The sequence below is a fragment of the Pseudoliparis swirei genome, chromosome 15 (genome assembly GCF_029220125.1).
Source record: "Pseudoliparis swirei isolate HS2019 ecotype Mariana Trench chromosome 15, NWPU_hadal_v1, whole genome shotgun sequence".
Classification (NCBI taxonomy): domain Eukaryota; kingdom Metazoa; phylum Chordata; class Actinopteri; order Perciformes; family Liparidae; genus Pseudoliparis; species Pseudoliparis swirei.
Genome location: NC_079402.1, coordinates 12,774,758 through 12,789,418, shown reverse-complemented (window position 1 = coordinate 12,789,418; position 14,661 = coordinate 12,774,758). Strand labels below are relative to the sequence as shown.

The following is a 14,661-nucleotide window of genomic DNA, read 5'->3' as shown; positions in this document are numbered from 1 at the left end:
TATATATATATATATATATATATATGTAGGTCAATTCTTGGGACATGGAATCCAATCTAAATGAGAGTGATATTTATTGGCTTACCATTAAAAGAATATTCCATTTAGATTCAAACATCCATGCGCGGGAATGAAAAGGCAACCTCAAATAAAATGAATACATTTTAAGAAGTAAGGCAGCTGGTTTATTACTGTAGATGTTGTGCTTCATCAAAGAAGAAGAGGGGCATGGCCATCTACCGGTGTACGTTTCTGAGAAAGAGAGAAAACTCTGATGTGCACACACACACACACACACACACACACCGTCATCAGAGCATACCAAGGCTTCACATTCATGACTTCATAGAGAAATCTAGAAATCTGTCAGCGTTTATAAAAAAAACACTGACTTAACTTTAGCATTACAGTAAATATATTCAGTGTTATCTCACACACACACACACACACACACAGAGACACACACCCCTTCCCCTCTGTTGATAGAGGCAGTGCTTCACGTTGAGTACCCACCCAGAAAAGGAAAAAAGCATGCACATCCGATAGAGGAAGTGGAACACGCCTCTCACTTCTTACCCTGAGATGCTTTTCAGTGAGCAGACTGACAATAGGATAGGAGAAGTGTGTAGGGGGTCAATTGGAAACAGCTTCAATGTGACAGGAACAGGAAGTGGTGAGCAGAGCGAGCTACCCGGTAAAGCATGAGGCTTTTCCGTTCCTCTCTCTTGACACTGCCTGTCCATCATCTCAGCCTTTCCAAATATACATACGTGTTGCGATGTATTTAATTTAAATCTGGAGGGAGCGTCTTCATCCCTGTGCTGCCTGGCACTGTTTGACTGTAAGTGAAATGACTTCTGATAATGCCACGAAAAGAGGAGACGAACTTAAGATTGTGGTCGTGGGAGATGGAGGCTGTGGGAAGACATCTCTTCTGTTGGTTTTTGCTAAAGGAGATTTTCCTGAGGTAAGAAACACTTCTATGTCATGTATTGTGAACCTCATCTCTTGATAATAAATATTAATTGAAGATATGTTTGTTTTACCATTATCGGAAGTATAATAATGTTGTAATTTGACCATGCCAACAATTTTCTTTTGTCAAAATAAACAAGTGGGCTTCATTTCCTGATATTACAGGGATCGCAGATCAAATGAGAGAACTTATAAATGGGCAGATGTTTGGAAGAATATAAATGTGTACAGTATGGTTGTATCATAAAATGCACATCTTTCTCTTGTGTATCAAAAACAGAAATATGCACCGTCAGTGTTCGAAAAATATGTCACCACGATCTCTCTCAGAGGAAAAGAGATAAAGCTCAACCTGTATGACACCGCTGGTAAGACCACCACACTTCACCTCCACGTTGAACATCCATGATTATTATTGACTGGAGAGACCACTCAGTGGAGTTCAGCAGAGAAACATATAAACAAAGCATACCGGTATTCTGACTCAGATAACCGTTTATAAATCATTTCATAATTGTATATGTTTAAGAGGTTTATGTTCAGACATCCTCCGCCTGCGCGTCTTCATCGTGATGTTCTTATCTGACAGTCAAGAGGAAGTGGTAAAGGTCCGTGTTTACGTCAGAGCATCGGCAACTTTGTCTTTCCGCAACAGAACAACGGTTTGCATGTTATAGTAACTTTTAATATTGTGTAAAGGAATTTTAGTGAGAGAAAGGGTTGTTTACCTCCAAATAATCCTCCTATTCCTCCTGATTTAACGTTGGAATTAAGTAACTGAGTAACTGTGTTTTAATTTAGCATCGACCAATAATAGATTTTAACAATACCTAGCTTCACTCCAAGCTGCTGTATTTATTTGGGATTACACGGGAAGTTCCTATCTGAACAGAGCAGTGTTTAAAAGCTGGCTGCTTATCTTTGATACGATTGCAGCAGGGTGCCTCATCATCAGCGTAAAAGGAAGCTGGGTCCAGGATGTGGTTTAATACATCTGCCCTAGCATACTTCGTATCTTCGTGGTCAGGCTGTTGCATCCAAAGCCGACAACGTGACACGAAAGGTTATTTACAAGTGTGTGCTCACTTTCACACGCAGCAGCTAACATTGGTACCGTTCTCCTTCTTCCTTTCAGGACAGGAAGACTATGACAGACTACGGCCTCTTTCATACCAAGAAGCCGATCTGATTTTAGTCTGCTTTGACGTGACCAACCCCACCAGCCACGAGAATGTCCTGATAAAGGTGATCATGTCTATCATCGGGCCGAGATACCGTTCCCGGTCTCTTGGTAAAGTTGTGTGTTCATGATTGTTCGTCTGTTGTCTGCATTCCTGTCGATATGATTAACTCATGTGACGGAGCCTGCATGTGGACATTGACCCCGTGTGCATGCAGGTAGGACTCAGGGTTGTGCTTCTGGGTCGTTCTCTTTTCTGAATCCTGTGGAACAAAGTCTGATGTTAAAAAGAGCCGACAGAGAAGGCCTCCAATCCTTAAAGTCTTATTTTGTATACCCAGTGGCACCCTGAGGTGAAGCACTTCTGTCGGGACACGCCGGTCATCCTTATTGGCTGCAAGACTGACCTCAGGAAGGATGAAGAGTGTGCCAGGAAGCTCAAGGCGATGGACCAGGCAGCCATCACTTACACACAGGTACGGTAAGAAGAGTTCAGACATCTGGTGGTCTGTAAGAACGGGCCTGATGCACGAGGGTACAGGATGTGAACTACAATGTGCAAGAGCATGCAAACCAGAACCTACAGACACGGCGTCAACGCAACGAGACTCATCTCCCAGAAGCATACACACTCATCAGCTCACAGAGACTAACTCTTGGTGTGTTTGGGCTGTAGGGGGAGGAGACCCGGCAGCAGATGAATGCAGTGCTCTACCTCGAGTGTTCGGCTAAGTATCAGGAGAACGTGGAAGATGTGTTCAGGGAGGCAACCAAAAGAACTTTGGCTTTTAATCGAAAGCAAAAGAACAAGAGGAAGAAGATATGTGTCGTTTTGTGAAGTCGTGAAAAAACGATCTAGAGGACTCGACTGGCTTTTCCCCCCCTTTTGAAAACCATTCCTTCACATTGTGAGTGGTTAGACATTCAGAGGCCAGGCGTCCTCGTGTGGAGACCGCTGTATGAGCACTGGTTCAGACAGCACTGACCTGTCCCGTAGGTTTGGGCCTCACTGAGTCCTCAGCCTTTACTGTTACAAGACAATAACTAATGACTAAACAGGAAAGACAGTTTTGCAAGAAGCAGCAGGTTTGTATGCAACTTGAAAATCCTTCCGTCAATGTATTTTTATGGAGACATGTTTAGTTCTTAAATTTTTTGATAGAAAGCTTTGTACCATTTCCAAACTTGTATTTTATGGAAATGTACATGATGTTGAAGTTAGTTATTCGTCAACTGCATTTCATTTTTTTTTTACAAAAATGTAATTCTCATGTAAATTAAAATGTCTGAATCTGGTATAAAAACTGCACGTAGATAACATAATAGTTGTATCTACTATACATGTACTGTAGCTTTAACAGTTGTGAGAAAGAAAACCTTGAACACCCAACAGGATTAGTTCATTTCCAGTAAAAAAAGAAAAATTGTGTTTGGTAGCTGCGTCATCCTGAAGCTCTTTTCTTCAGCAGCAGCGCCCCCTAGTGCAAGGAAAGCGAAATGTGTGCAATGGCTGAACCATGGAGGCATTTCCCACACAATAACCACAGAAATGGCAACACATTTAATTAGGTGTTTAATTATTAATTATTTTTTTTACAACAATGTACACAGATTGAGAAACCGTCTCTTGTTACTGACCCACTCAGGCATCATTCACAGCCTTAGACATGAACACATTGCTCATCAGATACATCGTACAAATGAGGAAATCAAGTTGTTTTGTGCGTTCTGGCAGCTTTTGCATTACATGTAACATTTTGGTCTGTAACCTTCCCCTAAATAAAAGTGGTACATAAAACATTGTGATTCACGTCACCATGATTACTTTCTGGGAAATGACAACGAAACCCTAGTCTTTTTAATAAATGAGACGTTGCTGTGACAGGCTGGAGGAACAATAAAGGCATTAGAGATCTGACACTGATGACTTTTAAGCAAGCGCGAGACAGGAACCGGATGCCACGACTGTCAACTAGGGCAAATGCTTCAGGTTTGGCCATAAGGAAATTCCTACAAATATTAATTTAGTCTGTTAATTGGAATTAGAAAGACAATAACCCAACTCATCGTTGCCAGCACCAATAGCAGCGTTTGATACTTTTGTGCAGCGTCACATAACAAGCACGTTCTTTGTTTCAGCATAAAAACAATGAACAATCTCTGAGCATGGCTTTGTGATAAAGTGTGTAATAAACTTGAAAGAGTGAGACCTCATGAAACAGATAAACATAGACTTTACAATTAGTGAGTGAGAACATGTAAGTTAGTTCACATGAAAACCCTCCTTAATCCTCACTGGGAACAACGTTTTTTATAAACACCTTTGTGTCTGTGTTCCTGTGACTCAGCAAAATAACCCAGTTTAGGCATTAGATTGTACAAAACAATAAAGTTATGGCTTTTGCAACCGCTGCCAGATGGGAGGAACGGTGTTGCATTCCCTTGAAGTCCGTAATTATTTGAGGACAAAAAGACACCAGGAGATTTTTTTTGTTTTTTGAAATTGAGAGGCAGTCAAGTATCAGGTTAAAGTTGTCGACATACAAGTCTTGTAAAAAAACAAAAACACTTGTTAGCAGTGAAATAGCACAACAGAGTTCAAAACTACACATGAAACATTACAGACCTAGAAATGAAGTGCCAAGTTGATCGTGTCCAATTTTGTCCAGAGACCGTTTGGTTCGGTCTTCGAAAGGCAAACAGTATTCTGTTCGGTTGATTGACGCTACCGGCTCGCTTTTAGTTGCATATGATTTGAACAAAAGGCTTCGATGGATTAATGCGCTGACACAAACACCCAAATAAAAACCACGTTTGCCCTGCTCACTTTTTATGTACAGGGTCAACGCGACAGACCGCTTGTCTACGTGTGGAACACCACTTTGTGTTGGGACTCACTGAGCGGCAGTGCAGTCATTAGAAAGCAGAAGCCCGTGGGGCCAGACACGTTGGCTGGATGCTGCTGCTGCTGTCGAAGCCGGAGAGAAAGAGTGGTTTTCAGTCTTCTTCCGGCCTCCAATTGGTCGGTCCATTAAGCCAATGTGCATGCTGCTTCAAAATTACTGGCCGTTTGTAAGGACCGGAGGAGCTTTTTGCCTCAGTCATTTTTGAGGCTTTTTTCCTGGTTTTTCTGAATCTTTTGGTGGACGACTTTTAAAGTGGTGAGAACGTTCCCCAGGAAGAGGACGAGAAATGTCAGAGCCAGCATAAATACCTGGAAGAAAAATGGGGAAACAAATGTTAAAGAACATACTGTAGCTCTCTGGTATTTTGAACTGAGGAAGGGCTGGGACATTGAAGTATGTGTGGATAACATTTAGAAACGGAGTCACGCATGTGGGCTGCACCAGTTTGATGGAGACAAACTGCCAGCACATGTTTTGACCCGAGTCGCCAACTCAGACGAGGCCTGAGATGCATTTGTGTGGCCACGGCTTAGAAATAGAAAAGGCAAAAGGGATTTAAAAAAGCCTGTCACACTTCTCCCCACCCCTCCAGTCTTTCTCGATATAACTCTTGAACATTTAAACAATGCATGTGGGTTCCTTACTTGCCACTCCTTACAGTCCTGACGTCTTCCCAAGCGAAACAGGGTCACCGAGTTGTAGAGCTGCCAAAACTGTGAAGGAAGAGGAGGCATTAACCTTCAGTGTTGACGTACGACCTGGTTGCACAAACACATTTCACTTCCATCCACATCAACCTCTTCAGCTGATGCAGTCTCGAATAATAATATTAAAAAAGCTCTTAAAAGTAACATCCATTTATGCACTTTCTGCAGATTAAATACGGCTGTAAAATGGATTGCAAAGTACAAGCACCTCCTGATTGTGATACATTTGTTGATAAACGTAAGGCGATAAAGCTGGAGTTTGATATCAAACAGATGTAGGGAGAAAAAAATAAAAGAAGTTACATTTGGACTTACATGACCGAAAAAGAGGAATGGCAAAAGAAACGTGAGGCCTCTCCACATCCAGGACTGAAATCCCTCTGCAGAGACACGAAGGTGGAACAGTGACTTTGGGACAGCGCGACACAGAATACCAAATAAATGCTTCATATGCAAATACCCAGTTGTCAATTAGAAACGGTTTTAGAAGCGATATTCTGGAGGCATTCACACATCTGCTCGGCAGCATACTGATGTTAACAACCGTCTCCGTCTCCGACCTTTCCCCCATTTTTCTCCAGACATGGTGTTGCAGATGGCTCGAGAGTTCAAACGATCAAAATGACTACGGCCAAAAATAGCGTACAACGTACCCACAGTGAGGTCCAGCTGATTTCTCTCCCCCAGAGTTCGCAGCCTGTACAAGCAGCCGCTCTGGTAGTAATACTGGAGGAACTGAACGAAGCCTGGAGGACAGACGGGAAGCAACGACGGATTACCACACAGTCGCCGCTGTAAGGGGATGAACGGCACACATAGCGTGACTCGTATCCCAGTGCTGGTCGAGAGGGAAACCGCTCGGCAGGACAAGCATCAGCTCATGAACAAACACAAGAACGTAAACAGGCGTTGGGTCTTTATGTTCTCAAAACAAAGGGTCACATTTTCAGCTGAAGGTGTTTGTTTTCAAACATCGGCCCGTTTAAACATTTACTTCTCACGCAAAACCCCGACCACAGAACCGGATCACATCCTACACGAGTCTCCATGTGATATACTAGATCATGCCTGGAACCACAAGTGTGTACAGAACGACTTGACTTCTGCTTTCTGGTTTGAGGAACTGTTGTAATGCAACCATTATCAGCGGGCTACGGGGAAGAATCTTCAGTCTGATGTCCGTGAAACACCGGAGCTAAAACTCAACTTATCGTTATCTAATAAGATCTTAATACTTAAAGATGCCAATTGATTAGACCCACTGAAATTGGGTCCATATAACGTCAGCTATTAGTAAAGTCGTGTTTACTTCCTCTAAGTAGGTTGAGATGTCCAGCGACTGTATGTTGATGTCACTTACCAAACACAGTGGTGTGGTTTAACACAAAGTTGCAGGTGAATCCAGATTGAAAACTTGAATGGAAGTTAATTAATTTATCATCTCCTTTTTGTTATTCAAGAGCAAAGAGCAACATGCATGTAGAACTGAAATTGCAGTTCTTTAAATCACTTTATTCGTAAAGTTGATCAGAAAGTTCTTCAGCAACTAGTTAAATAATAAATGAATCGCTTTAGCAATTGTTATAGTTTCTCTGGTTACAGCTACTGCAATCTTTGGACTGTAGTTCAGACCAAACCAGACTTCACTTTAGGCGTTGGCAAACTAATCATTCAAGCAAGAAACAATGAAAAAATTATCTTTAGTTGCAGTGCCACATAGAAAAAGATGCATATGTAATAGTAGCTCTCCTTCATCTCCCCCAGCTGGTGTAATCGATGATGTCATACTGACTGAGCACATGGCAGAGAGCCTCAGATGCCCCAAAGTGTGGCTACACTTGACCCATGTCAACATAAAAAAACCTGAATTTCAATGTTGGTCGTGAGACAACAGAGAGGCGTGTTCCCCGTTTGAGAGACCGCAGAACCAACGGCTGCTTTTTGAGAAATAACCACCTGATGCTTGGTAAGCCCGGCACAATGAGAAGAAAAGACATCATTCCAACTGAAAAATTACTCTATGAACCAAACTTCCTAAATAGAGTCACTGAGGTAATTATACACTAGATGCAGATTTGATTCAATTACATCAAACCCAGACCTCCACATGATGTTTCTGGTTATGACCCACACAACGTTATGACTGAGAGAGCCTTCAACATATCGTACATACACGGCAGTGGAACAAACGGATTACATTCTTACTCTGATAGATGGAGAAAGCGAGGAACTGGCTCCGGAACATCTGATACATGGGCCCCTCTGGCCTATGAAACGACACAAGTGTAAACAATAAATAAAGGAAGTGCAGCCTTTATTGTGTTTGCAGTCGCTAACCTGTAAGTGTTTGCGCTCGATGCTAAAAAAACCAATGTCACACGAAGAAATTAAAAAGACAAAAACTCACCAGGTGAGCATCACACCTGACAGAAAGGTGGATACGTAATGGTGAGACACCCACCAACCTTTGATCCTAGAAAGTACAAAAAGGAAAATTTAAAAAAGGACATGGTTATTAAAACAAATTTCTCCCATCATAGAGAAATCAACCCCTTTTGTTTTCAATAAAACTAAGCAAGAAAAATAATTAACTATGAACCAGTGCTCTCGTGGTTTTCCTTTTCAGTCCCAACAGACTGCGGTGCCTCTGGATTGATGTCCCAACATACCTGGAGCCATTGCTCATGAGGACGCTTTCCCTTATGGTCAACGTGCAGTAGTACCACACCAACAGAAAGTTGAAGATTTCATCAGTGACTCTGAAACAAAATACAGGAAATAAAATAGCGAGATGCTCTTTGGATTTTAATGAATAAACAACGAAGATGATCGAGGGGAAAAAGTTCTCTCACCGATAGTTGAGAACGAAGAGGCAGGTTATGGCTCCAAACAACAGAATTATCGTCATGTAAAGCTTGAACTTCTCATACTCGTCTTTATAGGCAAATCTATGTGAATAAATTGAGGTTAAAATTAAGATGCAACATACACAAATACAAAACATATTTTTCACGCTGTCCTTGAGGGTGACTACTTGGCATACTTTGCCTGGTCGTTGAGAAGTGTGACGTTCACATTGCCGAGGACTAGATTCAGGTACAGCCTGAGAACAAACACACACAAAGAAAAAATAAAACTCATCATGACAGAAGAAGATAATAATCACCATCTGGAAAGTTGAGTGAATCGTCAACAAGTAAAAGTACTGACCCGTTTCTCTTTGGCAAGTATGCTTCCATATCAAAAAACACATTTCCTTTTTCCTTGATTTGGGACTTGATATCCGTTATTAGTTTCAATTCTTTCTCGTCACATTTTTGTGAACACCTACAGAAAAAAGGGAATTATTATGGTTTTATTATTTTGAGATAGTAAAGTACACTAACTGCAGTGCGAGGAAATGATCTGTTAAAGAAACATTTAGCTTTTGGTCCTGATCAACACTTACTTGGTCAAGCTGTGCGTCAAGTCTTTTAGGCATTTTCTCTGTTTACTGATGTTACTGCTGCATGTTGTCTGAAGATTGGTGAGCTCCTCAAGTTTCTGTCTGTATATTTTGTGAGTTTCCTAGTCATCAAAACAAAAAACACACAATGTGAGCAGAGGAAATCTGTAACCACTAAAAAGTCTGACTCGGTAACGGGTCATACAATGTAAAAATGTGCCGTTCTGCACTCACAAATGTAACAACAAATGAAATGCTGTTAAGTGCTGTTGAGTGATTAACATTCATTTAACTTGTCATATTCCGCTGAACACTTAAAAAGATTCAAATGAGTCGTAATCTTTGCCAAGCAAAACATTGTCAATTACCACTGAAAAGCTTGAAAGTCTATATTCAGCAGTGATAGAAATGCTTAAATCTGTGAAATATGGCTGGATCGTGCTGTCAGAAGACAAACATCCCATGACACTGCATTATGCAGTGAAATGCATATTTCAGTATATATGTATTAAATGCTAGTAGACCAGAACATAGCTTCCCATGCACAGTACCCATCAGCACTAGTTTATGAGTGTACGTGTGAATGCAGCAGAGATAACCCTGTGGTCCTCGAGGGTCTGATCACATGTACACAACACACACCATCTTTAACAGTACACACTCATTGTATCTGATGCAACCTCGGTTAGGATTGGATGCGCACATTTACAATAAAAAATGAAGCAACTGACAATGAATTGGAGACTGTCAGTGCAGGTGAACTATTACATACTAGTTAAACATGAACGTAAGGAACATCCTGAACAGTTGACATGCACCTTCATCCTCTTTCCCTACGGATGAGCTCCAGATTTTAAAACGCGATGGCCCAAGAGGCCTCCGTCCCAGGTGTCTGTTTTGAGCAGCAGGGTGGCGGTGCCTCGACACCACAGTCAACATGATGCTGTGTTATGCCTCAAAGTGAACTGCACTCTTTCCTTTAATCGATTTCTTACGTTATCGTTTAAAGTTAGCTCGCCTGCTAGCGTGGGGCTAGTGGGTGGTGATGATGCGTCCAATGTCTCGGACTTGCTGTAGTCGCGCAGCAGCGTGAAGTTGCCTTTAAAACAGTTTTAACTTGGTCGCAATCCCCTACAGTAAACAGGGACCAATCGAGCAACACTCCAGTCTGTTAGCGAACTTACCTTTAGCTGCTCGTTAGCCGCCTAAAACAAGACAAGAAAACTGCTACTTTACGTTAGCGGCTGTAAAACACGGAGAAAGTCAAAGATGATAACCATCCAGCGAAACATATTAAACACCGTAGATAGTTCTTCCAACAGCACATGGGTTTGCTTAAAGCCGAGCTGAGAATGAATGGCGAATATGCAATAACCATCCAAACAGCAGCCAGTAGAGCATCGGCTGTCGGAGCAACATAAGACACGGTACAAGCCAGCGATTTACGATTATCTCCTCCAATTCTGTCGTCCGTCACCTGTAATTGTTGATATTCCTCGTCAATTTCCTCCCACTCCGTTTGAAACTTCGGTTTGGACATTGTGGTACAGTTGTTGTTAGCTGACGCGAGGAGAGCAGCTTCACAAGATTTCACCTTCTCCCGCAGGCTGTCAACTCATAAGCGTTTTTTTAAAATGGGCAACAAAGAGCATGCGCACACCGTAACTCCTCCGCCTCTGATTGGCTCGTGCTCCTTTCCTTTATTGGTTGGGTTTATAGGAATATCAGGATACACCAATCAGAGGTGGCGTAGGGCGGATCAGAGTGCCGCTGCTGACAATAACATGATACGATCAAATCTGTCCACTGAACCTGTCGACACTGAATAAATAAATGAATATTTTATTTTTTACAAACAAATACAAATATCGCAGACTCCAGCTGGGTCTCACAGACACATGTAACTCTAATATTAAATTGCAGCAAACAAAGTTACACTCCACACTTCTGTTGCTAGGATACAGCGAATACTGAGACCTCTCTCAGTTGCCGACACCAGATAGACACGTTAAACGTGGACTATAACAATATTCATTCGTGTTTTAGTAAGTTATTCGCTTGGACACATCCTAAGGTACAAGTATGTCCTGTTGTATGTCCTAATGTCGACGGTGTTATGGGAAGTCACACCGTAAAGTACCGTTAACTAACATAAGTATCGATAAGCACAATTTGCTATAACCAGCCTTATAGGCCTATGGCCTGCTTCCTTTTCGCATTCATTATCACCTTTTTTACCCCTCAACAGCGTAGTTATTCAAACTTTTCTCTCATGTGCTGCCGTTTCCTCCACATAACATCGTATTTATGTGATATAGGGTTGTCAATGCCGCACCTGAAGACATCTCAGACAAACCAGCTATTGACAACATTGTCGGATACGCAGTCAAAGAAATCTGGACTGCGGTGCACAGTTTACTCCGTCAGTGGAAATGAATACACTGGAGAGTGGCTGAACAACAAGAAGCATGGTGAGATACTTTCTCCACTCAATTAAATGTATATCTGTAAACACGTGTTTACGTCAAGCATGACATACTGTGGCCACACTGTAGCTAAAATGTTTGCATGTTCTTTTTTTTCTTCAAGGGAAGGGTAGTCAGGTTTGGAAGAAGTCCGGTGCCATTTATAATGGAGATTGGAAATTTGGGAAACGTGATGGATACGCTACCCTCAGTGTGCTGCTTCCAGAAACAAAGGAGTATGCAAGGAAGCACTGTGGTGAATGGAAAAATGGAAAGAAGCATGTATGTATTTGATATTCTGGTATACATGCACACTGTAACATATATGTAGACTCTGTAATATACTGTGCATCATGCTCTATCTTATATCTTAGGGGTACGGGATGCACTTCTACAAAAGCTCATCTGTTTATGAGGGGGAGTGGAGTGAGGACCAACGAAGTGGCTGGGGAAGGATGTACTATAATACGAGTGGAGACATCTATGAGGGAGAGTGGCTAAAGGATAGGAATCATGGACAGGGAACCATCCGATTTGGTAAGACCACTTTGCTTTACACACATTTTTTAAACCTCAACAATAGATTATAGTTTAGTGAGGCAAAAGGGTGGGTTTTAAAATGTGCCTTTCCAACTTGTGTCCAAGCAAATGGAAATTGGTATGAAGGCAGCTGGCGAGATGGGAAGAAGAATGGCACTGGAAAGTTCTTCTATCCTGACAAAGGCCAGATGTATGAAGGCATTTGGATGGATGGAGTGGCAAAGTGTGGGACCATGTCAGATTTTGGGAGGAATGAAGCACTGACACCAACAAAGTATCTGATTCCACAGGTACATTTTCACTCTGGTTATACTTTTACAAGCACTCTGTAACCACTAATATGGCACAATTGATTTGACAAAGCACTTTACAACGTATTATTGTGGACTAAAATATGAACATATCTTTTTGTTTCAAGCTACAACTGGTGGACATGCAGTCGGTTTTAAGTGAAGCCCAGTCGGACAACCTTGAGAGAATCAACAGCAAGTTCCCACTGCATGACACACTCACAGGGACAGAATAAAAAAAGAAAATGAATGGCATGATGGTCTTCAGTTTGTTCAGCTTTGTCAAAAATATTTACAACCAAATAGTTTGTTCTTGTTTGTGGAGCAAAACATCTATTGCTATTTCGAATAAATTGAAAACAGTGATATCATTTGAACATATTATAGCAGTTTATTACCAACACAGATATTTAAATTAATATATATGGACAATCCAAATGAAAATCCACTTAATTTTTCTTGTGAGGCTTTATAAATTGAGGCATCAGGGTGATACACTGTGCAAATATGTATCAATACTCATGAACTTAACCCTTTTATATCTATGACTTGCACCGTAGATAAAATCATTTCAAATCTTACAGCCACATTATTTTTGAAATTCTAAAACTTTGAATTCCACTTAATATAAAGGTGTTTATTTCAACAGCCTGTGCTATAGATGTCAGCAAATATATTATACAAATAGTACTGCAGTTTAAGCATCTGTTGAATCCGTCGACACACAGCAAGTATTACAAAAACAATCAGTGGACAGTACAATAAATGAAGTAAACCGTGAATAAAGGAACGAGTTAAATACTTGTGTCTCACAAAGCACAAGGCAATATGTTTATATTAACAAATGCAGTGTTCAATGACAATTGAGTAAATAAATGCAGCAGGCAACAGACAGAATGAGAAGTTGTTATTATTAGATCTCTGGCACAATAAAAAAGAAACATTAAGCAACTATCAAAACACAGACTTCAATTCAGACTTTCCAATTTCGAGCCATGCATGATGTTTGAGTTCAGTCGATCAAACGTGTTTTCTTGAAAATACAACTCTTTTCACGAAAGTAAAGTGCACAACAAAGAGGTGAGCCATCTTCATCCCTGTACAAAATTACAAGCCAACAATGGCTTCTGGCTCCGGGGCATACGAAGCAGTCAGAGTTCCACCATAGATGCACTTCCACCACACTTCATTCACTAGGGGAAATATGAGTTTGGCAAGATGGAAGACTCCCCTCTGTTGTCCAGCTCGTTTTGTAGCCTGGTGAGGTTAGAGAGCTCCTCCAGCTCTTGAAACTGTCTATCGGTCTTGTGGCTGACCAAGGAGCGGTAGAAATGCACAGCAAAGACTATAAAGACTAAAGCAAAGGGGACCATGATGGAGGTGGAAGTAATAGCAGCAGCCACACCAGCTGAAATGGTATCATTACTGGATTTGGCCTTAACAGGCAAAAACTTGACCCAGCAGAGAAGAACCACTTCGGCTAGGAAGAGCAACGTACCAATAACAGTCGAAAAGGCCCACGCTAGTTCAATGTGTCGGTGCATTCGCTCGTGTGGAGACTCCTTCACCGAGTTGAGGTTGTGGACATTGCTCACAGCCTCGATATTGGGCAGAATGCAGGTGCTGACCATCAGAGCGAACAGGTGAACGGCCACCAGCACAGTGGTGCAGGCGCTGAAGGCGATCAGCAGGGCAGGTGGGTATGGATAACTGTTGTCCAGCTGCACTTCCACCATGGCCACCTGGAGGGAAGGGAACAGCGCATACCTTCACACACGTGACCACACTATGTTACATGACTGATTCGCCCGAAGAAGAGCAAGAGGGCGGTTTCAAGACAATGTTACCATGGCAAATCCAGAAAGCAGAGCTGACGTCCGACTGGAAGCCTTCAGTTTAGCGCGACTCAGGTACAGCTTCCTCCAGGACAGCGCCTGCAGCGAGTGCTCGTTCAGGCTCATGTTGCTCCCGTCGTCGAAGGACCGGGCGAGCGGCGCAGTTACCGCGTTACTCTCGCGGAACACGACAGAAACAAGCGGTCAACATGCCAACAGTGTACACTTAGTAAGCTTTTCGGCCTCGCCAGCTGACGGAACTGCGGAATATATTGTCCCCCCCCCCCCCCCCACCCTCCGCCACCGGTTTTGAGCGTG

The 14,661-nt window shown here is 42.1% G+C and overlaps 4 protein-coding genes across 6 annotated transcripts; 2 read left to right on the top strand and 2 right to left on the bottom strand.

Moving 5' to 3' along the window:
• The first annotated feature begins 850 nt into the window (after positions 1 to 850).
• On the top strand, positions 851 to 3,953 carry rhof (ras homolog family member F). The gene is made up of 5 exons (XM_056433393.1): positions 851 to 967; positions 1,256 to 1,343; positions 2,111 to 2,220; positions 2,497 to 2,631; positions 2,832 to 3,953. The coding sequence occupies exons 1-5, from the start codon at positions 851 to 853 to the stop codon at positions 2,991 to 2,993; spliced, it is 612 nt and encodes a 203-aa protein (XP_056289368.1). The 3' UTR covers positions 2,994 to 3,953.
• tmem120b (transmembrane protein 120B) lies at positions 3,712 to 10,801 on the bottom strand. 2 transcript variants are annotated; one of them, XM_056433391.1, is made up of 13 exons: positions 10,691 to 10,801; positions 10,398 to 10,418; positions 9,217 to 9,335; positions 8,979 to 9,095; positions 8,812 to 8,871; positions 8,621 to 8,716; positions 8,438 to 8,527; positions 8,176 to 8,241; positions 7,974 to 8,035; positions 6,422 to 6,514; positions 6,084 to 6,148; positions 5,706 to 5,774; positions 3,712 to 5,369 (listed from the first exon to the last, which is right to left on the bottom strand). In XM_056433391.1, the coding sequence occupies exons 1-13, from the start codon at positions 10,751 to 10,753 to the stop codon at positions 5,253 to 5,255; spliced, it is 1,038 nt and encodes a 345-aa protein (XP_056289366.1). In that variant the 5' UTR covers positions 10,754 to 10,801; the 3' UTR covers positions 3,712 to 5,252. The 2 variants fall into 2 exon arrangements, with proteins under 2 accessions (XP_056289366.1, XP_056289367.1); XM_056433392.1 differs by lacking the exon at positions 10,398 to 10,418.
• A 264-nt stretch (positions 10,802 to 11,065) lies between these two features.
• On the top strand, positions 11,066 to 12,777 carry morn3 (MORN repeat containing 3). Of its 2 annotated transcripts, XM_056432411.1 has the most exons (6): positions 11,066 to 11,287; positions 11,532 to 11,684; positions 11,803 to 11,960; positions 12,053 to 12,215; positions 12,324 to 12,508; positions 12,637 to 12,777. In XM_056432411.1, exons 2-6 carry the CDS (start codon positions 11,540 to 11,542, stop codon positions 12,742 to 12,744), a joined length of 759 nt encoding a protein of 252 aa, XP_056288386.1. In that variant the 5' UTR covers positions 11,066 to 11,287; positions 11,532 to 11,539; the 3' UTR covers positions 12,745 to 12,777. The 2 variants fall into 2 exon arrangements, with proteins under 2 accessions (XP_056288386.1, XP_056288385.1); XM_056432410.1 differs by having other exon boundaries at positions 11,066 to 11,684.
• A 97-nt stretch (positions 12,778 to 12,874) lies between these two features.
• On the bottom strand, positions 12,875 to 14,609 carry orai1b (ORAI calcium release-activated calcium modulator 1b). Its single transcript, XM_056432412.1, has 2 exons — positions 14,356 to 14,609; positions 12,875 to 14,250 (listed from the first exon to the last, which is right to left on the bottom strand). The coding sequence occupies exons 1-2, from the start codon at positions 14,467 to 14,469 to the stop codon at positions 13,702 to 13,704; spliced, it is 663 nt and encodes a 220-aa protein (XP_056288387.1). The 5' UTR covers positions 14,470 to 14,609; the 3' UTR covers positions 12,875 to 13,701.
• Positions 14,610 to 14,661: the final 52 nt, after the last annotated feature.